Source organism: Oryzias latipes, chromosome 5 (assembly GCF_002234675.1).
Source record: "Oryzias latipes chromosome 5, ASM223467v1".
NCBI lineage: Eukaryota > Metazoa > Chordata > Actinopteri > Beloniformes > Adrianichthyidae > Oryzias > Oryzias latipes.
In genome coordinates, this window is record NC_019863.2 from 19659944 (window position 1) to 19685875 (window position 25932).

The 25932-nt window shown below is 39.0% G+C and overlaps 1 protein-coding gene across 1 annotated transcript in view; it reads left to right on the forward strand.

Annotated features, from left to right (window-relative positions):
* The window catches only part of LOC101160156 (receptor-type tyrosine-protein phosphatase gamma), a 228475-nt gene that overhangs the window by 200899 nt on the left and 1644 nt on the right, over positions 1-25932 (forward strand). Inside the window, exons 9-19 of the mRNA XM_023955062.1 lie at positions 6127-6311; positions 13754-13862; positions 14057-14106; positions 14723-15311; positions 20011-20093; positions 20296-20426; positions 20544-20670; positions 20899-21033; positions 21262-21343; positions 22295-22356; positions 23044-23165. Of these exons, the coding sequence (XP_023810830.1) occupies positions 6127-6311; positions 13754-13862; positions 14057-14106; positions 14723-15311; positions 20011-20093; positions 20296-20426; positions 20544-20670; positions 20899-21033; positions 21262-21343; positions 22295-22356; positions 23044-23165 (1675 nt within the window). The remainder of the gene's footprint in view (positions 1-6126; positions 6312-13753; positions 13863-14056; positions 14107-14722; positions 15312-20010; positions 20094-20295; positions 20427-20543; positions 20671-20898; positions 21034-21261; positions 21344-22294; positions 22357-23043; positions 23166-25932) is intronic.

Sequence of the window (25932 nt, forward strand, 5' to 3'; positions counted from 1 at the left end):
GCAGCTAGTTTTTTTTCCACACATACAATTGGTGAGAGTTCACAGCAGAGCTGCCTGTGTGAGTCCTCATTCCGTCCACGCGCTGCAAAACTCTGCAGACCAAACTACAATCAAGGCTGTGTCATCAATCTGCTGCGGCCGGCCCGCCGCAGGGCCACAAATGTCCTTTCCACCTCTAAATGGCCTCTGAGAGCGCTATGAAGGATGGAGGAAGAGGAAGTCTCTGATGGGTTCACCTGTGGAAAACACCTCAAACATGCCTCTGCCTCGCTTCATCTCATTACCTGCCCCTGTCTGACTTCACGGGGGAGGTTTGTTGTCTTTGATGAACATCGTGAGAGGATTTCTTCATCACCCAGCAAACCTTTTACCCATGGTTAAAACGCTGCAGCCACCTGTCTCTGTGTTATATTCTGTATAAATATTCCATAAATATTTCTATTTATGAACCTAGCACAAAATCCTAATCATCTCTGCATCAACAAAGAACATGGACTGGCCCAAACAAATCCGCCTGTTTCTGCAGCTAGTCTGATGCAGGGAGAAACTTTTTGTTTTGTGTCCAATAGACTTATGCTCCTTCAGGACATGTAACACTAACTAACAGCTATACCGCTATACAGTTTTCCACACAGTGTTAAAAGAACTGGGGTATAAACCAAGTTCAAATGTTATTTGGCAATTTGTGAAGCTACCTGAAAAAAGTTTTTTTCAGTCACGTGGTCTGATGATTTCCAACTGAACCTGCTCCAGAGAGATAAGAGTGTGACAGGTGATGAAGCAGCCACTAAGGGGGCTATCATTATCTGGGATTGCTTCATTGGTCAGGTTTAAATTCGGTAAGGTAATGAGTCCAGAAAATAAAGACAATTTCTAAATGAGAATGTCACTCATGAAGAAATGGTTCTAGAACTGAGGTCCTCAATTTTGTGCGATGTTAACTTTTAACTTCCTACTTAAGAATTACCAAGAAGAGCAAAATAATGCAATTCTTCGATCACTTACTTGGTGAAAGATAAACAAGTAAATTCCTCATTACTTCCATGTAAAAAATGTAACTCTGGACATAAAAATGATCTTTTATAAAACTATTTTTCTTTAACAAGGTTTTATGGTCAGTCAAGTTCTATGATACCGAAGCAGCAAATGGCCTACCTAGCTTTTTTTTTCTTGCCCATTTTCCATGATCACAACGTAATTTTCTTGTGATAATAACTTCTACTATCTCGTTATCATGAGAAAACAAGTTGTTTTGTAGCCAGTTCTCGTTACATGATGATGACTGATTTGTTTATGACCGATAACATCAGCGAAATCTGTGCCTGTGTTAGACCACGATTAATGTAATCAGAAATGAATTGATCGGTTCTTCTGGTTTTCCACATTTTCTCTAACAAACTACTTTGTTTTGTTGGAGATTGTAGAATAAGGAAACAAAGTATTTTCTTTGTTATCTCACCATCACACTATAACAAAATTTATTTTGTCAACGACATCTACTATTTTCCTATCAGGAAAAAGAAAACATTTTTTGTGATAAAGTGACAGTTAATGTTGTTATGATGACTAAACAGAAAAATTAAGGCAGGCCTATGTGGCTTCCTTAGGGTAAGAAGTGAAGCTTTATTTACCATATTTTTCGTACTTTAAGTCAATTTTTCTTTTTTTGCATAGTTTGGCCAAGAGTGCGACTCATATTCTGGAGCATCTTATATTTGAATTTTTTAAATAAATAAATGGCAGCAACTGATAGAAGGCAAAGTGTGTGAATCAGTATTTGCCACTGACAGCAACACAGAAGAAGAAGCACCGCTTAATATTATGCCGGGCTCAGCGAAGTTATTCAAAAGCACCACAAAAGATGAAGAGTTTTTGAAGATTTAGTGGTTTGAAGTGATAAAAGTTAAGAGTTTAGTAGACTTGTTAGCATGTTCTTTATGCTATGGTCATCTAAGTGATTGCTAATGTGTTGCACTAATATGCCAGAGTCCTCCTGTTTCATGACGCTAAATAAGCATCAATGTGTTACAGTAGTGAAGCATGCAGATATTCAGTCTATTATTGTTATCTGTTTTGTTATTGTGGTTTGCCTTTCAAGATGCAATGTCCATTCTTGTTTCTGTATTTTTTTTCCAATCAGCATTGTAAATTAGAATAAGGTGTGTTAAGGAAGGTAGATCATGACTGTATATAGGAACAGCAATAGTTGCTGTGTGTGACGTGAGCATTTACTGATCCATTTTAGACAATAAACAGTTCAAACCCTGCAGAGATGGTTTTAACAATATTTCTCATCAATCTGCAACATCCTGATCAAAATACACCTACATGTAGGCATTAGCTTCATCTGTTCCTCTATTCTGATTAAGAAGAGTTCCGGCAGAATTGCCCAATGACTCTGTTGTCTTCCTTCCATCCTTCAAAATTTGATTGAACCAAACAGCTCATTATTACTCTGTTGTCATGGCAACCAGTTCTTCTAAAGTATTGCTCATGCAGTCACCAAAGCATCAGACAGACAGACAGAGAGACAGGCCCTGTAACAAGGTCCAGCTCTGTAATCTGTTTTTATAAACTGGTCTGCAGTTGATGCCCTCAGCTTGAAAAATTCCGCCAGTTTTTCTGACAAAAAGTTGGCAAAAAAAAAAAAAAAATCACCACATTTCTTCTTTTATAGCCTCACAGCAACAGTTACTGAATTGATTTGAAAATATTGCTTCCTAAATCATTGAGCAGCAGTGCACCGCTCCTCATTACTGACATTCTGGCCCTCACACCCCTCAGAGATCAGACTGCAGAGAAATCTTAAAGCGTTTTATAAAAGCTTCTTTTACACTTCTTAAAAATGTCACCTTCTGATATTCTTCTCTCTTGTTTTTCTTATGTATTGGATTTTGTGGGGGTGTGGGGGTTGAGGTCTCAGCTCAGTGAAAGTGTTTCTCCATTGAGCCAGTTTTGGTTGATGAGAAAAGGTGGACAAACACAATCAGATGGAAATGTTTGCACTTTTGGAGTATTGAACCCTCACTTCCCTTAGATGTGGCTATGTAGCCTTGGAGGGCACATTCTCTAACCTGAGGCATGATGTACTAAAACAATTCCCTTTATTGATTTTTTTCTCATGCAGGTTTGGTTTTCCTCTTCTTAAAAAGAGCCCCTAACCTGTGCTATGCCAGAATGGGAATGCAGTTTCCAATCACAGGAAGGTTCTCCAAACCGTTATCCCTGTACTTGTTTCTTTAAGACCTACTTTGACGAAAATTGTGTTTTTTACATGTTGTTGTGGAATTTTTTCTGATGGTGGAGGACAAATATAAAGAAAATTAAGATAAAAACTGCATTTCTTAGTATGGCTTTGTTCAAATTGTGAATCAGGAGCAGACGAAAAAGCCTGTGGCTGTGATGTGGAACCCACAACCTACCTTAATCGTGCATGGTCCGTCAGTCAAAACCATCAATCACCTAATCTAGTTTTTAAAAAAAGGCCAGGGATAACTGGAAAGCAAGGAGGATGGTGGATCTTGACAGCCAGCATTGAGGATCAGACACCAAAATGACAGAAAGGAGCTCAGGATAAAAGAAAAATGTCATGCTTACCAAATGCAGACACAAAAAACCCATTCAAAATACACATAATGAGCTAAAAAAGAGAAAGCTAAACTGACTTGTCTGTTTTTTTGTTCTATTGGAACTCATTTTTCAGAATAAAACGTCTCTGATTTTTATAATCTACCAACAAGACAAGTTTTTCTACTATCTACAGCTGCTGTGTTTGTACTTATTTATATATATTATTTATATATATATGTATATATTAAAAAAAAGATCATCAGACTTTTATCTAAACAATTCAATTTTTCCAAGACACTGATTGTACAGTGGCTCAAACAGTTGAGCAGATCGTCCAATGATCGAAGGATCAGTGGTTCGATCCCCGCTCCCCCCAGTCAACTGTCGTTGTGACCTTGGGCAAGACACTGGGGGGCTTTAGGTGCAAACAGGCAGCCACACCTCTGTCAGTCTGCCCCAGGGTAGCTGTGGCTACATCAGTAGCTTACCATCACCAAGTATGAATGAATGAATAATAGACATACATTGTAAGTGCTTTGAGGGTCTGGAAAAGCACAGAAAAATCCAATCCATTATTATTACAGTACTGTTTACGTAAGAGTGTGTTTTTCAACAGCTGTTCACAAAAATACCTTCTGGTTAGTTTCTTGCCAATAGTTGATACAAACTCATCAGTTAGTTAATACTAACATAGTGACGTTCACTTTTTTTTAAGCCTATTTTGTCCTATTTTCAATTAGTTGCGACATACAGAAGCTCCACTCCCCTTCCATGAAGCAGGACTTTAAAGGAGGAGTTTTTTGGAGAAATCTCTCCTGAGCTTTTTTAGTTGTTGTCAACATTTGTAAAATAATTGCTAAAGGTAAAACAAAATACCAAACCTGTTTCATTAAAATGTATAAATATGTTGTAGCTAATTTGTAACATAATTTGTTTTTATTTTCCTAAACAAATCTGTCAGTGTTACTATTCACTTTGATACTCACTGTGTTAGATTCTCACTTGCTGAATCCCTATTTAGGAGTTGTTATTCTTACTGATTTTAAACAGGAACTTTAAATGGAAGGTTCTAAAATATGCTTTATTCAAAACATGTGAAAAAATTTCAACTGGTGCCAGAAATCTGGATAAAAAGCCTGAAATTCCAGCAGGAATAAAAAATACTTAATAATTTAAGAGATAGTTTAAAGAGATATTTATTTATGAGACTAAAACAGTTTAAACAGAAGCTGGAAGTATGTTTCATTTTAGTCCAATAAGACAGTGTATGTGTAAATTTACATCTCTTTCATAAAAAATATATTAGGAGTTTATTTTAGCTTGGTGTCTTGCTTTAATCCTTTTGTATTTCCTCGTTTTAACATTAATCCATGACAGTGTTTCATTTATTTTAATTTAAACAATTATTCATTTTTATGATTATTAATTGCTATGCTTTTTTATGGGACTGCTGTGACTTTTAATTTTTTATTACGGATGACTATGGTCTCTCTATAAATTAAAATTGAATGAAACTGAATTGAATTTCCTGAAGCTCATTAGCTGTGGCGTGCAGTAACACATCAGCGCTGCTTCGTGTGTTTCATGAGGAAATGCTGGAGCTTTTTCAGGTGTTTGAAGAAAGGCTCGAAGCCTGACATTGAACCCTTCAAACCGAAGCTTCAAGCCTCCGCTCTCACACAGAGACATCTGGTGGTCAGAGTGCAGACATGTGCATCTTCAGTTGTCACGGATGCCACAACTGCCTCCTTTTTTTTTTTATGCTTTTACACGATTTACCAGCCACATCAGTGCAGAAAACTACATGTTCTTTATCACCTTCACACTGGAGCTTGATGAAGAGGAACCAGGAGGGAGGAAGAGAGCTTCCTGCAGTGAAGGCGCAGGAATGAATGATAAATGATCAGATCAGTGAAAGTCTAGAAGCAGATATGTTTACAGAAATGTTTTTCAATGAATCTTTGGGTGTCTGTATGGCTCTGAGACAGAATTGATAACAAATGATGCCTCCTCTTCCTTTTGACAGTTTTTTTTTTCCATTTTAAACTTCATTATTTTTCTTCATCACCCTTACACGGGGCTTTCCACTTTACTTTTTCTTTTCTCCTCTTCTTTGTTCACATTTTGATTTTGGTATTCATCTCTTTATTTATTTACCATTCTTCATCTTTTCATTTATTTCTCATTGTTTGCCTCCAATCATCATGAAATCAGCATATCCTTCCTCGCTTCCATTCCTCTTTACTTTCGCTTTTCTTTTCAATCTTTTATTTGTGTCCTTCCTTTGATTGCTTTTAATTTACCCTCCCTCTTTTCAATTTTTTCCAAATCTTTCCTTCTCCATATTTTTCTTCCTTTCTCTTCTCTCTTTCATTCATCATTTATCCTGTCATTTGTATTCTTCTATCATTTTTCTCTAAGTTTGTTTTTTGTCCTTGTCTTTGCATCACCCCTCATCTTTTTTGCATTTATTCTTCCTTTCTTATCATGTTCCCTCATGCTAATACTTTCTACTTCCTGACCTTCCTCTTCCATGCCTCCCCTTCCTTCCTGCAGTGTGCAGCAGCGCCCCCATCAACACGAAGGTCCAGCACGTGAATGGCAGCACGCTTGTGGTTCGCTGGGCCCGACCCGAGGTCACTTACCATCCGCCCATCCTCCACTTCCTGGTGTCCTATAGCTGGACGGCCCACGATGACAGCTTTGAGGAAACGCACCTCGCCGATGCCAAACACAAACTGGTGAGACGTGAAAAGAAGTCGCGAAAAAGCATCACATCATCTCCTGACGTTCACACAGAAATTCTTCCACTGGAAAGACAGAAGCCTTAATTTTTTTTAATTTACGAGGAGGTCTAGTGAACAGACAGTTGGTGTTTAGGCTCAGATGCAGCACTGAGATCGAGTTCTCTTTAAGACGTTTTAAAAGGTTCTTCCAAGGAAAGATTCAGAGAAAATTCATCTTTGAAGATGATTTTTTCACGTTTTGGTAGGAAGAACAAATGGAAAAACAACTTTTTAAACCTTAGCAATACTTCGGTCAACTGAATTTTAAATAAACTCATTATAATGTTGAGAAAGTAATATGCAGTTCTTCAATATATAAAATGAAGTCTTTCTAGACTTGCAACAAAAAATGATTGAGCAATTCTGTCAGCACAGTAGTTCGAAGCCAGAAACTGTTTTCTGAAGTACTTCCCAAACTTCTACATCATTCTGGTGGCTTTCTGAAGTTTCATATAAACTGGGAGGAGCCATGCATTCTTCATGCCTAGTGCAGATGGACAGCCAAAAACAGACGATTGTCCATCTGTGGAAGTCAGAACAAGTTTGGAAGAAGAAGAACTTTTGAGGACAAAATGAACTGCTCCATGTTGTAATCTCTGCCGGACGGCTTCTCCAGAACTCCTCTCAAGACAGACGTATTCAGATGCATAAGAGCTTTTGGATGATGACTCTTTTTTGGTTGAAAGAAAACCGTCAGGGAGGATCTGTTACCCTCAGACTTCCCCTGCAGCCCAAACATCCAATCATTATCTCACAGTACAAGACGTCTTTGGGATGTTTTGGTCCCACAGAGTTCTGATCCGGACTGTGTCTGGTTTTATGGAAATTTTCTCTTCAAGTTTGAAAAAAACAACATGCAGAGTTCCTTCAAAAAACCAAAGCAGACTCAGAAAACCTGCTTTTGGTTTGAAGTAAAGAGGTGATCAGAAGATTTTAACGTTTTTTTTTTAATTATTGAACTCCAAAACTGCTCTATTCATGTTCAGCGGACTGGGATGGGGTGCTGATTTGAGCTTTTAGAGATTTCTTTCAGGCCCATAATGATGACAAAACACTAAGCCTTAGGCGGAGTAAATGTTAAATTTATAAATTGGATTTTCCACCCATGATTCCATATAGTTATAGGCAAAAAAAAGCATTGGTCCAATGAAGGTGAGGGGACTGAAGCTATTGACTTCCTTCAGTTGTGCTTTTTCACATCAGGGTCTTTTGATGCATCTAAAAATGTCTGTGCACGTGCATTTTGTATAGATAAAGGGAAAGGAGCTCAGTGGGGTTTTTTTTTTATCAGCTGCTCACATTTCTTTTTTCTGATGCACTCCTTTCATCTGCCATGTTTAGGAGGCAAAGAGCTTGTCAGGCTGAGTTTGGAGATGTTTGTTCTGCCATAAAACCCCTCAGCAGCACGTAGAGCACCTCCTTAGGCTCTCCACAGACTGCACGTCCGCAGATCTGCACGCCCCATCACACAACATGGTCCGAGGCTAAGTGAGGAATTCAACGTATCAAGTTGGTTTAAGGCAACTTTTATTCCAAGCCATGTCTGAACATGAGATTTTGAAACTGAAATCAGGCACGAGCCCCACAGCTGAATAATGAATGCGTTGTGAATAATGAATAGTGCGGGCAAAGCTGGTGTTTTTCATGAGGTTGGATGCAAGAAACCAGAATAAAGAGAAACTCCTCACTCCTGATTCTGAAAGCATTAAAATTAATTATTTAATTTAAACGAGGATGAGTTTATGATAGAGCAGCAGCAGGGCAGAGACAACAGAATAACATCAAGCTGTGGTTCCAACAGTTAAAAAGCTTCTATATCATGACTATGGTTTCTTTAAATTCTTTGTAAGCAGCAGGTAGATGTTTTTGGTGTTTTCAACATATTCTTGTGGCATTTTACTCACTATGGAGCACATTTATAAAGGAAATTAAGATTATATTCCTGCTTTCAAATAGTTGTAAATCAGACGATGACAAAAAAAACTGCATTTAAAAAAGCTTGTAGCTGTGACATAGAAGCTACAATCACTCACGCTCCGCTCCATTCACACTCGTCCGCTTGAAGATGATTAGAGCTGTGTATGTCTTCGTTTTCCTCGTCTGAGGAAATCTGAGGAATCTAGATCAAAACTGTAGCTGGATAGCTCCAATATTTCTTTTTTTTTGTTGTTGCACCACTAATGTTAGGTTGGGGGTATGATAAGCTAGCCGGAGACAGTGTAAACAGATGGGTAACAGGAGGGGGGTTGTTCTGCGACAACGGCCAAATCTGAGGCAAATTTCTGATGAACTACGCCACTATGCAGAAATTATGCTAGAAAACAACACAAGTTTTTTTATTTTTGCTAAAAATGGCATGATCTTTATTAAAATACCATTTGTACGCTTTAAAAATAGATCAAAAAGATGATTAGAGTGGGACTTTTAATCATCATCTATAGATCATCCTTAGCAGCTGGAAACCCTTAGACATGTTTCATGACTGTTTTCAGTGCCTTACAATGTTTTTGGTAGAACTTTGTTCGGCTAATTTTTGTGTTCCTCCAGTTCAGGGAGCTGTTAGCTTGTCATATGCTGTAGGGCACATGTGTCAAACTCAAGGCCCGCGGGCCAAATTTGGCCCACCATGTCATTTTATGTGGCCTGCAGAAGCATGAAAGATTTTGATTTCTTAAAATAAATAATAAAAGTTGGTGTGTATTTATTCATATCTAGGGGAAATTGGACTTGAAATATCGGATTGGGCAACTATACATAAGGACTTCAACACTGTCCATATAACTTAACCTGACAGAATCAAATTTAAAAGGATTTATGCTAGAGTAACAAGCAAAAATATATTTTCTATGCAACTGTAATTGTCACTTTAAAAAGGTATAATAAATAAATAAATGAGTAATTTAACATTCAGGAGTAGTTACGTTTATTTTTCATTACATTTAGTTACATGTACATCTGGCCCTTTGAGGCCAACCACTATGCTGATGTGGCCCTCGGAGAAAATGAGTTTGACACCCCTGATGTATATAGGGGATCTGCTAATGTAGAATTAATTCAGTCTTTTGTGAAATCCTTTAGTTTTTCACATTATCTTTGGAGCTCACTGACATTGAGGATGTTTTGAGAATTTTAACTCAAGCATTAGGTGTTTTTTTTTTCCTTCTTCCATTATTTAATTATAGAAATCCTCCAAACTTAACCAGGCTTACTCCAGTCATTTTCTCTTTTTTTATTTTTAACTCAAATGATAGTTTCCAGAGATGTTCAAATTGACTCAGACTGTCATTGGGGTGAGGCACAGAACCACCACCCCCACCTCCAGCATCCTCCTTCACGTGTTCATTTACAAATGTTGTAGTTAGGGCCCAGAAGTGAGCAGAGGGAGAAGAAACACAAGTTTCATTCCCACACTGCACTCTGCCAGTTGGCTAGCAGAATACAAATGCCGAGCTGAAGGGGATGCAGAGCTGTCGGGCTGAGCAGAAAGCGTGACCTTGGGCAGAGCCTCTGTGGGCTAGACAGGAGCAGAGCAGCTGAGGGACAGGAGTGCCCCCTGCTGGTGAACTGCCTCTTACAACACCACATTTTATCAACCACTCAGTTCCTTTTTTTTTGCATCCTGTCAGGATTATTATTATTCTTTCACCTTCAACCACCAACCCTCCCCCAGCAATAATCATGATAGAGTGGTTCAAATGTTGATGCAGGCTCTGCATTGACTCTTAATTGTTATGCACAAAGTGTCACATCAGAACAGCACTGAAATAATCATATTAATAAAAACATATTAACAAGCTAAGCTTAACCATACCACGTGGGTGCTAATTAGCCAGTTGGTACTGAGATGATCAGTCATCTGGATCCTTGATCACATGATTAACTTAATATTTTTATATTTTGTGTCAAGCAGTGATAAATGTTACAACCAAAAGCTGAGCCCTGTTAACTTCATTACTGCAATCAAGGCTGAAGCTGCAACATTTGCTCTTATGTTAAAAAACTGTCAAAACAGAGAAGTGATCGTGTTAAAAATGTTGTCACTTCAGAAGCTTTAAAGATTTTATCTTAGTTTTTCAAAACAGTAAAATAAAGTGACACATTATTAATGACCTTTTTCCCATGATGATTTCCAGACGTTAATATAGTTATTACAGATATCAGAAAGCTGTTTTTTTCTGTTCATCAGAGCTCCAAATAGATTCATCTCATTTCTGTTCAAATAAAATGTTTTGAATAACACAGCAAACATCTCATCATGGGCTCCTTATGGTTTACCTGTGGGGTGCATGGATGGCACCTTAAACAGTATATCTGCAGATCTCATTGTGGTCCTTGTTGCGTTCCCCCTTGTCAGACCTTAGTGGGACTTATTTATAATAAAGGTAGAGCTCAAATATTGTAGCGATATTAAAACCACTTACCACATAAATATGCAGTTGGAGACCAAGGGAGACCCTTCTCCATATGTGTGCCCAGAAGGAAGATTTCATTATTGAATTGGACTAAGCTAAATTGGACTAAGTGGGTTAAACTTGCACTCTACATATGTGTGCTTCAGGGATTCATGAAGATTTAAAACATTGATGTAATTGCTTTAATTGCATGAAGTGGCATAAATGGGAACAGAGTGATAAGAGGATGTTTTTTTATTACTTGCCAAAAAAGGTGGACATTAATATACAATATATAAAACTGTGCCACATAGCGCCAAAGTTTTCTCCTAAGTCAAAAACATGGTTGCAGATGATCCTTTTTGAAGTCTAAAAAGGTAATACTCATTTTTCCAGTTGTAATTTGCAGCATGTAAACACTGTCAACACAGGAACCTGGATCAGGTGTGTTTAGCCAATAAGGAGCTTTAGAGGCAGGTTGGCTGGAAAACATATTGGACACCGCCCCTCAACGTCTGGATTCAGACCCCCCTGGTTTGTTTTATTGTCCACCGAACTTCGAAAACAACAGAAACTGCTTTTAGGGCTGTACGACTGACATGGTCCAAAATATATATCCATTTTCCAAACCTGCCAATTCTTTTCCGGAATCATGGGGATGCTGGAACCTATCCCAGTCACTGTTGGGCTAAGGCAGGGTGCTCCCTAACCACCATGCACCAAGAAGAGTACAACACAATAAAAAAACCTCACATAGTTTTTCCATTGCAAGGTTGCAGTTTTTTTCTGGTGTCATACAAACATGAGACCTGGGTCCTGTAAAGAAAATATTAAATTGACTTGTCAAGTTGGACTTTGATCAATAACTGTTTCTATAGGCTTTGGTAGAATACAAGTGTCAAGGAGCGACACTGTTTACTTTGTTAAACTATTTCATGTTGCCACACATTAAACTACTGACTGTCAGTGAGGTAGATTAAGTTTTTTTTATTATTAATGTGTGATCGTTAAATACATAATTATAATACAGACACTGTTTCCTTTTTAAACCTGCTCTGTACATAGAAGTGCACAAAAAGGAGATTCTCACTGTATTTTTTTTTAATTGGTGAAATTTGACAAAGGCTGACAGCACTGGGAGGCTGTTTATGAAAGACATTTTGCTGAGGTAGCAGTAATTGTAGCTGATGGCTGAACTTTTTTTCTTCTTTTTTTTGATTAAGTGCATTAGTTAGTAAGACACTTTTGTGCATGCATATGCTGTTCTGAGGATCTGAAAAATATTTCTAAAGACAGAAAACGCTTTCACATTGTGCAAAATATATTTTGTAGTTGTAATTTATTCTGCTCATGGTCAAATAATTCACACATTCACACGTTTTTACATCTTTCTACTCAAGGACAAATTAGTAATGCAAAAGCACAAAATACTTCTGCACTCAAGTTGATTCTTACAGATGTACAAATGTTGTTCAAAATGTATTACATTTGTGAACATCATTTTACAAACACAAAATACTTGTGAAAGGAATATAACTCCATATCAACCTCCAAACCTGAAAGATTGTTCAAAACAACAACCCATACACTGGCCAATTGAAGTCCACTTGCTTGCCTAACTTAAAAAGAAAATCTCAGAATTAAATTCACATTGGAGGAAATAAATTGTTACATAAAATGCTAATTTGATTTTGAAAATAAAATCTATAGAAAGGATAACTAGCTACGTTACCCAGTTTTGTCCCTTAATGTCAGAATTTATTTCCAGTTATTTAAAAAAAAAAAAGTCTTCAGTTTTTTTACATTCGAGGTGACTCTAGATTAAGTGGAGTCTTAAAGGAAAGGCTTCATAACAAATTAGCATGTTTAGAATCAGGTGATGATCGGGATGCCAAGGTCATTTAGTTTTGCAGTCACCTTAACTGGTGTTGAAAGCAGAGCTTTAATCCAGAAAAAGCTGCAACCCAGATGTTGCAAAGTGCTATGAAGAGCTATGTCAATGGCTGGTCAATGTATCTATTAGGTAAACGGGCGAACTGTAGACAGTTAAGCATGTGAGGGATCGCGGTGTTATTAAGCGTGAGAACTTTTCCAATGCACTTCAGTGCTCCTGGGCCATAGTAATTGTTAATGGTTGATAACTCGGGGAGTGCCATAATGAGGCTAGACTTAAACACCTGGGGGACCTTTGCTAGTTTTACAGATTGATTGAGGGTGTCTTTCTACACACCTGCTAATTATGCGGTGCAGGCCTTAAAGACTCTTGGTGAGACGCCATCTGGTTCTGCTGCCTTCCACAGCCTTTTGTGGGGCCTTTATGGCCCGCATTTAAGTCGCCTGTGGTGTGATGTCCTCAGGGTCAAAGCTGATGTGCAAGCTGTTAAGGGTATCAGGTAACATGCTGTCCTTAACCCCCCTGTTTGAGCTCTTCCTGTTCTTTGTGACAGACCGGATACCATCCACACACTACATGTGTTTTTTTGTGGTGTTGGGCTGTTCCGGTCAATGGAAGTAAGCCCTTTTGGCAACCTTAATTAAAGTAACTGACATTGTCACTGTCTGTACCCCTCACTACCCTCTTGTTGAAGGGCACACATCTGTCTCTGATTTTCCTGTAAACATCAGCAGTGAAACACAAATGTTGATTAGGGAGCCTACACAGCTCTACATAGGACACAGATTGATGTACACCACCCAATACAAGTCAGAAATATGGTTTAATCATTTGTAACCCTTGTGCTATCCTAGGCACTTTAATGTTGGGAGTTGGGTCATCTAGACCCACTAGACAGTGCGCTGAACCTTTTTTCTTCAATGGTTTGTGATCTTCACTGGTGTCCATGGATTACATGAAATTTTTCCACCTTTATCCACCTTTGTCATGGTAGGGAGAACACGTCAATGTAAGGGTGGGGTCATCTAAGATAGCACAAGGGTTAAACACATTTTGCTGTTCCACAGACATTTTACGTCACCTGCTTTTTGTTTCGTTTTTTCTTTTTCCAGGAGGCCATCATCTCTCCCGTCTCTCCTGATGTGCTGTACCTATTTCGAGTGCAGGCCATCTGCAGGAACGACATGCGCAGCGACTTCAGCCAAAGCATCCTCTTCAGAGGTGATTATAAACTCCCCCAAGATACTCCTTAACATCTTAAAGACCATTTCATTTCTATTTCAAACAGCCTCTTTAATTGGTTGATTGTTTAACTGGTTGGTTGCTAATGATAATGTTTACTCTGAGGCTATTTGATGACAATCCCACAGATTTCCTCTAAAAGTTAACACCTTTTAATGTATCCTGTGTTTCAGCAAACACCACCAGAATCTTTGAAGGGACACGGATTGTAAAAACCGGCATGGTAAGGATGGCAAGTTTCATGAAATTATCATTTTACTTGAATATTGGAATTGTAAAGTCTTAAATATTTAGAAATAACAGTTTACAGATTGATTTATTTAGATTTAGATTTATTTATTTATTTATCCCACAAATGGGAAATTTCCTTGTCACAGTAGCATGTAGTTTGGCACAAGCATGTACAGACAGTAATGACGAGTTATCAAATACACATTTTGAACAGATTTTGAACACATTACACATTATGACTTTCATACAAGGTTTGCAGGACTAATTTTGAAACTTTTTTTGTTTTTAATTGAAGAACCTCAGTCAATTTTAGGATTAGAATTTTTTTTATTATGAAAATATTTAATTAGCTTATTTCTTTTCTGTTCTGGCCTTTTTCATAATTCTAATTCATCTAAGTGCATTTTCTTTTTTAGAATGCAAAATATCCATGAACTTGAGCTTAAAGATTCTTAAATAAATTATTTATAATTTAACTTAATTAGATTTTATTTAATCTTTTATGTCGGTGATGGTGGGGTCATCCCACCTTTCCAGACCGCTGCAAATGCTGCAGTGGACAGAAAAAGTTTGGCTCCTTTTTATTTAAGGATCTCTTTGTCTTGCAGCCCACAGTGTCTCCAGCCTCCTCTGCTGACATGGCCCCTATCTCCTCTGGCTCATCCACCTGGACTTCTGCTGGCATTCCTTTCTCTTTTGTCTCCATGGCAACAGGCATCGGACCATCCTCCAGTGGTAGTCAGGCAACAGTGGCATCCGTGGTGACCAGTACTTTACTGGCTGGCCTTGCCTTTAGTGGGGGCGTCATCTCATCGTTCCCCAGCTCTGTTTGGCCGAGCGCCGGATCAAATCGTAACCCCGTCCCCTCATGTCAGAACACCAGGGATGCTTCCTCCTCTTCTGCTGTGACCGCCACAGCCAGTGATGAAGGAGGCACTGAGGGAGATGAGGACAACTGTCAAAATGAGGATGTAGAGGAAGAAGACAAGGAAAAAGACAAGAAGAAGAAAAGGCGGGAAGACATGGATGAGGATGGGGCAGAGGACGACAATCCTGCAAAGAATCAGAGGAAACAGGATCCACCTGATAGTCCACCAATTAAAGAAAAGCAGCTAGAGGGGAAGACCCTTCAAGCTCAACCTTTCACCACAGAGGTCACTGCTGAGGTTTCTGCATTTCCTACCTCGAAAAACCCTGGTAAGTATTGATGAGTGGGTCCTGATAGATGCTTTCTGACATCTGCTGTTGTTTAACTCCCAAATGTGAATGCAATTATTTTTGGTTATATTATAACCATGACGGGCTGCACGGTGGCGCAGTGGTTAGCGCTCTTGCCTCACAGCAAGAAGGCCCCTGGTTCAAGTCCCGGCTGGGGGACATGAAAAATACATCAATGGGGGACCTTTCTGTGTGGAGTTTGCATGTTCTCCCCGTGTATGCGTGGGTTTTCTCCGGGATCTCCGGCTTCCTCCCACTGTCCAAAAACATGCTTCATAGGTTAATTGGCAACTCTAAATTGTCCATAGGTGTGAGTGTGAGAGTGCATGGGTGTGTGATTGTGGATGTTCTACCCTGCGACAGACTGGCAACCTGTCCAGGGCATCCCCTGCCTACGACCAAGTAGCCGGGATAGGCTCCGGCAGCCCCGTGACCCCGAAAGGGACAAAGCGGTACAGAAAATGAAGGAATTATAACCATGACCAGAGTTTGAGTGGGGTCAGAACGTCGTTGTTAAAGAAGTCTTACACAGCAGTGACAACTGAAAATATGGAATAAGTTCTAATCCAGGGCTGCACGGTGAAGCAGGTCAGCGCCCTTGCCTCACAGCAAGAAGGTCCTGAGTCAAATCCCATTCGATGCTTTTCTGCGTGAAGTTTACATGTTTACAGTACCTGGGTTGGTTCTTGTGGACCTGTGATCCTGAAAGGGATTTAACAGGTTCTGAAAATGGATGGATGGATGTTTTGATTCAGTTGAACCAGACAGATTCAAATTATACAAAACTAAACCAGACTGATCTAAACCATGAGCTGTATCATTCTTAACTGTAAGCTACGTTCACACTGCCATCAGCAACAGACATTCAAGTGGCCGCTTCCATTGAAAAGTCTATGTAAACACACTTAAACACGCCTTTTACATCCAAGACTCTAGCATTCATGCATAGCTACGCATTTTACACCATTTTTTAAACCCTTTTTAACTCCTATTGGTCAAACTTCGACCAATAGGGGACTCAGATTTGGTAACTACATTAGCATGGTGTGCTTTTTAATTCACATTTTAAATGTGACGATGAAGGAGAAATTAAAAAATGCAGTTTGTTCGCGGGAGGACTTGTATGAAACAAGTCTTTCATATATCAGAATAGCCCTGTGAAAGAGAAAACCTGTGGCAACATTCACGAAGTTTGTACCTAAAGCCTCTTCCAACTTTAGGTGGTAAACATGTGGTAGTAAACAGTAAAAAAAGAAAAAGCCCCCCCCTGCTTTTATAGTGTAAACACCAGGGGCTAAATGTGTGTTTGGCACATTTTTTAATGTTTAAACGCTAGGTGTATATGTATCTTAAGATTCTAATAAAAAAAAAGGGACACATGTTTGTTTCTGAAAAAGAAAGAACATGAATGATCTTACATTCATTAGCATTTTAATTGCCAAAGTAACCAAAATGTTGTTTACCCTGCAGGTTACCAGACAAATGTTGCTCAGGTGTGTACATGTAAGAACAAGGGACACATTCGTGTTTGTGAGTAATTCATAGAGGAGCCAAAGGAGCTTCATCAAGCACATCCCATTTTTGTGCTGGTGTTCCTCGTTAAAATCCGTCTCTCCAGTTGTTTTGTCCACACCCCCCACCCCGCATTACCCTTTCTTATTTCTTCCTGCTCTGATCCCAGTTCTGGCCTAGTTTCACACATGTCTGGAGGAGCTGGGGCTGCGAGAGGCTGCAGGGAGGAAAGAAGATTCAGCTTATTTGTAGCCATGTGTGCGTGTATGGGGAATTGAAGCTTGCTGCACATTAATAAATGCATGCATGTGTTCTGTGTGTGCTGGTGATGGTGTTTGGCAGAGAGCTGGAATTATTACAGAGCTGGAGAACAGTCGCTTTTATGTGTGCACGTATAAAAAAGTGGGGGCCAATGGTGGTTTTACCTGGAAAGGTCCCGTCTGATGTGTGGTTCAGCTCCAGGCAAAGCTCCAGATCAACTATCAGGGTCTGGGTGGTGTGGAAGCTCAGCCCAAAAACTGAGGGAGCTTCACTGAACGCAGGCATCATCTGGAGTTTTTCAGGAGTCAAATGGATGCTCCAGCGGTTACCATGGACACCTTGCAGAAAGAGATTAGTCTGATTTCTCATTCATCCTCTTCATTGTCAGCGGCAGAAATAACTATTGAAGACTTGGTGTCTTTGTGTGGGTGTTTACTGCGTGGGCTTAGTAACCAGGTGACACTCCACTTTCTGGAGTTGCCTGCGTCTTAAATGTCATGTAATTATCTAATCCCCCCCCTGGTTCCCACAACTGGGGTGGGAGATCAGAGAAACCTGAGATCGATATCTCCAAGAGCACATCGGCATTAAAGGCTGCTGACGCTTAAAAGGAGAGATGATTTACATGAAAGAGTGGGGGTTTGCAAGCCCGGTTCAGGCAGGTCCACATTCTCATCGGAGAATGCTGAGTGTGCAAAGCTCTAAGCGTTGGCCCAGCTCAGCTGAGAATTGCTCCAACATCCTCTGCTGACTGTGGGGTTTAATGTTGGATTTTCATGCCCAGGAAAAGAACATGAACAGAAGCACTTGATTTTTAAACAAAAAGTTTTGGTTAAAACGTTAAACTGAAACTACAAAGACGAAAAATTCCAGCTGCAGGGAGGCAACGTTCATTTAGGTTTTTCTTCTTAATGAAGCTTTCAGTAGTAACGTGATCATCTTAATTCAGGAGTGGAGGTTGTTCCAGAGCAACTCCACGCATGCAGCTTGATGAAGAATCCTTTTTTCCTCCTCCTGTTTTCTTCTGGAAGCCCCTTAAACATCATAAAACATCTTTTTATTTCCAACTCCTTCATCCTTTGATTCCACCTTCTCCTGTCCAGACAGTCTCAAACTTTCTTTCCAGATTGGAGGAGAACAGTTTAAGAGATGCCATCTACATTCTGATTGATGTCCTGGTTCTGGTTCCTAAAAGGTCATGTTTAAAACCTAATTAGAAAAGGTGGATTCCTAGGTTCTTAGATGAGTGAATCCTACTGGGTCTGGAATGCAGTAGGACAGTCAGTCAATCCCTCTTTCCACACGGCATGATGCCACCTCCTCTATGTTATTTGTAAGTAGCTCTTTTCCAAAACATCCAATACTTACATAAAAAAAAGAAAAAAGGACATTGAAAACAAAGTATTATAGGGTTAAAGTGCAACAGGATGAGAAAAAATATGTGATCATTTAAGTTAAAAATAAAAATCCATAAAACTTATATTGCCAAAATTTCACCTATAATTTCCCAAAACATGATTTAGTGTAATTCAATAAAAAATATATTTTGCATTGTAAGATTAACTCAACTCAGCATTTATAAGTTAGCAGAAAATTCTTCTAAAGAAAAGAGAGGAAGGAATTAAGAGAAACCAAGACAAGAAGGGAAATAGAGGAACTGTTTTTACTCTTCTACAACCCGTCTCCAAGAACCTAAATGGGATACTTTGGTTTTACAATTTCCCATTACAGTTGTCTGAAATGTCTTTAAGTTCTCCTTAATGCACAACAGAGAGATTTCTCCTGCAGAACTCAACTCTATCTATGAAGAAACAATTCATAGTTTTCTTTTTAAGATGATCCACAATGAGAGTGAGAAACATCAACCATGTCAATAAAGACAATCATAAGTTATGGTATTTATTCAAATCATGTGTGATGTGATAACGGTCTAAATGAGCGATATGCAAGACTTTGCTGTAATAATTCAGCCAAGAAATGTGGTTTATGAATTTTTGAATTAATAATTCTTGCCTTCTGTGGTTTTCCCTTAATCTGCTCTTATGAAATAATTGAGATCAGTCAAGCACTGTTTAACTTATTTACAAATTATTAAGAATCTTCTTGAAAATTGTCTAATAATATTTCAATATTTGAAAACTGACTGATAAGTTTAATTAAAATGTCAGGATTGTTTTTTCTTTCCAACAGGTGATTTCAGAAAAAAGGTTTGCTCATGTCTCCATGTCTTTTTTTCCCCAACTGGCTCACATTTTTTTTCTTCCAGTCATACCTGTCAGGGAATGACTTGAACTCCTTCCTCTAGCTTTGATTTTTTAGGAACGCTCACTTATGTTTGTTATATGAAAGTCTAATCTGTGAAAAATTTAGATTTTTACAGGTAAAGATTATTTCAATGTGCAGCAGTGACACTGTGATCATCTTCTTTGTTGTCTATATAATTGATGTAATGTCTATATATAATTGATGTAATGACCGTACGTATGTGTGGGAGGGGTTGGGAGGGGGATGGCCTAAAAAACTGTCCCTAATTCACCAAATATGATGCATCTTTCAGAAAGCATTTGTGGTTTTCAACATGATTTATGCAACTTTGCATAATTTTGCTGTTTTCATAATGTAAGAGCTTGGCAGCTGACTGCCCCCCTTACACACACCCCCCTCCCTTGAGCAGAGAAATTACCACAAACAGACCCCTGGAGCTGCAGAGATGCAGTTTTGGTGCTCAGCCGTGTCAAATATTCATTTAGAGTCTAATGGAGCGTGGCCTGCACAAGGGAGACTCATGGTGCTGAAGCAAAGGCCGGCTGTCTGGAACATCTCAAATGATCTTTGATTGAAAACACGGCTTCATGCTCCTCCTGCTTTCACATCAGCTTCACTCCTCACTCCCTTTCCTCCTTAGCTGAATTTGGCGGAGGGAAGTTGAGGCTGCGGGAGGAGAAGGACAGCAAACATGGCGATGGCAGTGACAGCAGCTGTGTGAAGGTAAGTGAAACTCATGGAAAAATGCCTTCATAACATTAATGACATCAATTACAATATAGTTTCCTCCTGGTTCAAAAGTATCAGTCTTATTCAGAACAGATAAAACGTTCCATCCATCTTGAATGAATGGGAGTAATTTCTTCTTGTGATCTATCGTTTTCATGCCTTTCAAATGTCAATATTACGATCTTTTAAACAACAGGGTGGAAGGAAAGATCAGTGTGATACAAAAGTGCTCCTACACAGTTACCCCCAGAGGCTGGAGCCCACCCTACCAGTCCTCAGTTTGACCCCTGGGTCCTCTGTGACCCAGCTGCCTGGCGTTTCCTGCAGGTAAAGTTTCTCTGTAAGATACTCTGATCACCACTGTGCAGCAGTTAACACAGCCCCCCTGCAGAAACACAACCCCCCCTGGATTTCCTGGTTTTAAGCTATGACTGTTTGTTGCAGTTCTAAGGTGGAGCAGGCAGGAACCCACACCTACACCAACAGGAGCCTGCAGCAGATCAGAGACGGAAGAACCACAGACATCTTCAACCTCCTCCTCTCTCAGAGCAGCTACCTCCTTCACACCGAGGTTTGTTTGAGTGAAACTTTGAACGATTTTTATTCAGGCCTACATGAATGTATGAAAAAGTTCCAATTAAATATTAAGTAGAAATGTAAAAGTGGACAGATTTGAGTTGCTTAATTACTTTTATTTAAATTTAGAAGTTTGTGAAAATGCTTATTTACTTAACATTACTCAGAAGAAGTCAAACAAATGTCTTCAAAAAAGAATAACTAGAGATCTCTGTCTGTCCAGTTTACCTGCAAAATGACTCCCATTGAGGCTCTGGGAGTCATTTTGGAGGAGGAAACATCAAGCAGCCAGCTGCACCGCCTCTTCAGCAGCCTCCTGTCATTGGGACACAGAAATCATGTGGAGAAACACCTCAGGGTGAGGGTTTGTCATCACACCAGTTCTGCCTCAGTGCTCAGAAATGACTCCCTTTTCTCAAATGTGGATCTGCTGTTTAGAACAACAGTGGAGCCAAATGACAGAAATGTAAAGGCCTAGTTTTCTCCCCAGTCACCAACAGTCCACACTGATTCTGCTGAATGCTGTTTTTGAACCAGAACTGTTCTGTTAGAGCGATCATTAAACTCTCTGTCCCTCCTGTTTCAGCGGTTACCCAAAGCCAGACTTAAAGAATACTTCGACACTAAGAAGAGCAAAAAGAATGATGGAAGCTCCTCTGTGGTGCCATGTAAGCGTTTAGTTCTTTATTACCGGCATACTATACTATACTATACTATACTGTCACTATGACATTATTACATTGTCAGAAGGAAGTCAGAAATGCAGATCCTTCAGCTTCATCAGAACTCAATGTCTCAGCATGAATGAAACTCGCAGTTTCAGATGATCACCTGCATTCAAACCTTCAGAAAGTTGGTGGTTAAACAGCATAGATACTGTTAAGCAGGGAGATTTGTTTTTTTGCTCAGCACAAAGTCCTTATTCCTGCAGAATATGATCATGTGAACAGAACGCTAACTCCTCTGTGGAGAAGGAATTTGTGAATCTGGAACTGATCATTTTTCTTAATGTTTAATTTGTTAGGTAAAAGGTTTGGGGACTAATTTCTTAGCATTCCAACTTTGGTTTTAATTCTCATATATTATATATAATTCTATAAATAATTCTATTATTCTAATTCTTATTCTTTACTGGTATACACGCAACCCAGTAGGATGGAGGGTATAGCTTGATGAAGGACCACACCATCTGACAGCAGAGACAGGGTTCTAAGGCTCCAAACATGTTGAGGGGCAACATGTCAGCTGATGAAGTGAAGTCCATGAAGAGGGCTTGTTAGTCTGTAGCTTTTCTTCAGACTCCCTTGAAGTTTGAGGATATTGAATAAAAACCAGGTTTGCACCGTAAAATATGTTGTTTACGGGACTCTTGAGTTTCTATATTTTACTGCAGTTTGTCTGCTCAAGATAATAGATGAACTTGGGCAGAAGTAGAGCTTGAACCAGCTCAGGGGGAAAGGCTTTTCAGCAGCTTCAGTGTTCAATCAGGATGTACGACTATGGAGTTGCAAATCTTTTCTGAAAACACAGGGGGGAAAAACAAAGAAATTCTTACTTTTTTGTAAATGTGGCCCTATTACCCCTCCCCTCATGCTTTCTCTTTGTGTTTCTGTGAGCAGCACGACAAGCCAGCTTGGACCAAACTCCCCCACCTGCCGTCCAGGGCGCCCCGTCCACCACGGTCAGCTCCTCTTCTGTCAGTCTCTCTTACGTCAGAAGGGTCAGATCAAAGTCTGACGACAAAGACTAACACATCAGAAGAACAGAAACACACAACACACTGTGTCGTCATCACTGAGCAGAACTGAGACAAAAGAAGGAGGATCATTTGCATCAGTGTGCAGACCTCCATGGACATCTCAGGTGTTTTGTTCACATGCTGAGAGCAAAGACATCAGAGTAGATCTCAGAGAAATACCTGCTGCAAGTCCACATGTGAGGATTATAAAGATCCATCTGTAGTCCATCACTCTGCAGAGAAAAAGACAGTCATCCCACCAGCAGGTCTCCTAGCAAGTTCAGCTCCAAATTAAGATGCAAAAACCCAAGAGATTTGTCTCCGACTCTGTTGACTTTAGTGAGCATGCTGACGTCAGAGTCCATGACTTCTGAATCGGTTTCCTCTGTGTTTACTGTGTGAAGCTTAAAGCTGGAAAACCCAGCACAGCAGATTTCACAAGAAGGGGAAGACAGGAAAACTCTGTTCTGGCTCTGAACGGGTTTCAGGTTCTCTTTCACAGCAGTGAGAGTTGACCTCAGGGGTTTTCTCTGCAGGCTTTGTTCACATCAAAGCTGTAGTCAAATCATTGATTTCTTGTCTTCTCAACTATTTTGTGTCTTTTTATGTCTTCTTTTACCTGACAACCAGGATGAGCCCTCAGTGGGGATTCATGACATACAAGACTGGAGGAGGCTGAACCCTGAGCTTCCCTCCCCTGAGCTCATCATCAAAGAAGACGCTGCCCTGCGAGATGGACCAGCCGTCACTCAGTAAGTCTGAATCATTTATGCTATGTACAGAAGCAGCTTTAACGCCTGGGGTAACACGTTTGCATGAGCTTTAATCTGCTACAGATCTGCTACAACTGGCTGTAAGGGGCTGCACGTTCCTTTCAGTCATCACAGAACTGATCCACAAACCACTGCCCCTGTGGGATGTTCCTGTAAGCATGCATCCCACAGTGCATGATTCACACGTTACATAAGTGATGGGAAACCGAAAAGTTTACAGGGTTTGGAGTGGTCCTATAGAAAAACAAAAGGCATCTCCATCTCTTAAGCATTATGAGAAACTCTTTATTTAAATTTTTGCTTGTAAATGTTGCAAATTTCACTTCCTGTGGCTCCTCTAAAGCAGGGGTCCACAACCTTCAACACTTAATAACTCGGATCAATTTCTCACCGACCACAACCCTGCAAGAGCCACAATGTCTTCCTTCACCCTTTAGATAATTAAGACACTGATTCGGATTTTGTATTGTTACTTTTATGAACAATATAAATTAACTGCATAAACATAAGAGAGAATAGCCTTTTTTTTATATGAAATTGCTTCTAACTTTTGACAGTGGTTCAAATGACTTCCTTTTCAAATAAAAGACACACTGTCACATAGGATCATCTCAATGCAGCAATAGTGGTAGGTAGTGTGATGTCAGCAGTGATATAAAAACAGTGTGTACTGCATTTCTGCCAGAAATTCATAAATCTAACTACCAAATACATAAATCAGAGCTACTTAATTGACCCTAACCACATTTTTTTTAACCATATCACACTTGAATTTGCTCAGAAAAAGAAAGCTCACCTTATAATCTGGTGTCTTATTGTGCTTACCGACCTCTAATTGATCTTCTGTGGTAAATAGGGGTCAAGAATCTGTCAAATGTTTTAGTGCACTTTTGTTAAACTATAAAACTGAACCGCTTAATGGATTGTTGGAGCATAGTGAGTAGTGTAGTCAGGGACCTTGCAGAGTGATTTACTGTTCTTCAACTGTTTGTGAATGAGTTGAATAAAGTTTTAATTGGTTTACTTTCCCCTTTTTTTCTTCTTTCATTTTATTTTAGTTACTTTTTAAAATAAAAAAAACTATTTTTATTTAACTAGAAAGTCACAGTGGAGGGCTAAAATACCCATATATTCTCATCATGGGCTCATTAAAGACACCTGGTTTATCACCTGGTTATGACAATATTGATAGTAATTTGTTAAAATCAATCTATGTCTTTATTATTAAACCACTGACATATGTTTTTAATCTCTCTCTGGTCAATGGTACTGTACCCATTGAGCTAAACAGAGCAAAAATTACGCCAGTTTATAAAGATGATGATCCAACCCACTTCAATAATTATAGACCAATTTCTGTGTCACCAGCTGTTTCTAAGATTTTTGAAAAAATTGACTATCAAAGATTAATGGATCATCTTGAAAACAATACCATATTATACCGTTACCAGTACGGTTTTAGGAAAAAACATTCCACTTACATGGCACTGGTGCATTTAATTACTGAAATCTATAAAGCAAAAAATAGAAAAGAGAACACAGTTGGTATCTTTTTAGATTTGTCAAAGGCATTTGACAATGTTAACCATACTATTCTTTTGGATAAACTTGCACTTCTTGGCATCACAAACAACTTTACTTTGGTTTACTAGTTATTTAACTGATCGATATCAAACCGTAAACTATAATGGACTAGAGTCCTCACCCCTTCCTCTACAATGTGGTTTACCAGAAGGTTCCATTTTGGGTCTTCTGTTATTTTTATTATATGTCAATGATCTACCCAATGCATCAGTTAAACTTTCTAAAATATTATTTGCAGATGACACCAGTGTATTCTATTCCCATAAGGATTTAGATACTCTTAACTATGTTGTAAATGATGAACTTGACAACATATCTACTTGGTGCAAAGCTAACAAATTGTCACTCAATATAAAAAAAACACACTTTTTATTGTTTGGTCTAAAATCAAATGCCGTGGATTTCTCTTTTAAAATACAAATTGATAATAGTGGATGAATCCTTATCCTGGAAACCTCATGTTACTTTTATTAGTACAAAAATTGCCAAAATGGTGGGTATCCTAGGTAAAACCCGTCATTTGATGAATACAAAGGTTGCAATTATGTTGTACTATTCAATGATATATCAATATATTAGTTACTGCAATATTGTTTGGGCTAGTACACATCAAACTAAACTTGAACCTATTGTGCGTCTACAAAAACGAGCTCTGAGAATAATATTCAATGTAGGACATAGGCATTCATCTCAACCTTTGTTTTGTCAGGCCAGTGTCCTGAGTATCTATCAAGTCAACCAACTTCAAACTGGTCAGTTTTTTTTTTCAATTCTATTGGAAAACTTCTTCCCCAACATTTCACCAACATGTTCAATTTTAATAATGAATTTCATGAATATCCCACTCGGGGTGACTGTCTCATCAGAGCACCTTTCTTTCGAATAACTCAGTCACAGTTTAGTGTATATACGGAGAATGTAAAATTTGGAACAGTCTTCCTTCCTCTTTCAAAGTACTTTAACAAACTCATTTTAAAAAAATTCTATAAAGCTTTCTTCTTAACAATGGTACTTTTCCATATGGCATGTATTTTTAGTTTGATAAAAGAATGTAAGTGCATGAATTGAATATGCATTGATTTTTTATGTATTGTATTTACTGAAGGGTATTGTTTTTTAGCTTATAGACTCATTATGGTGGTTGCCACATGTTAAGCCCCTT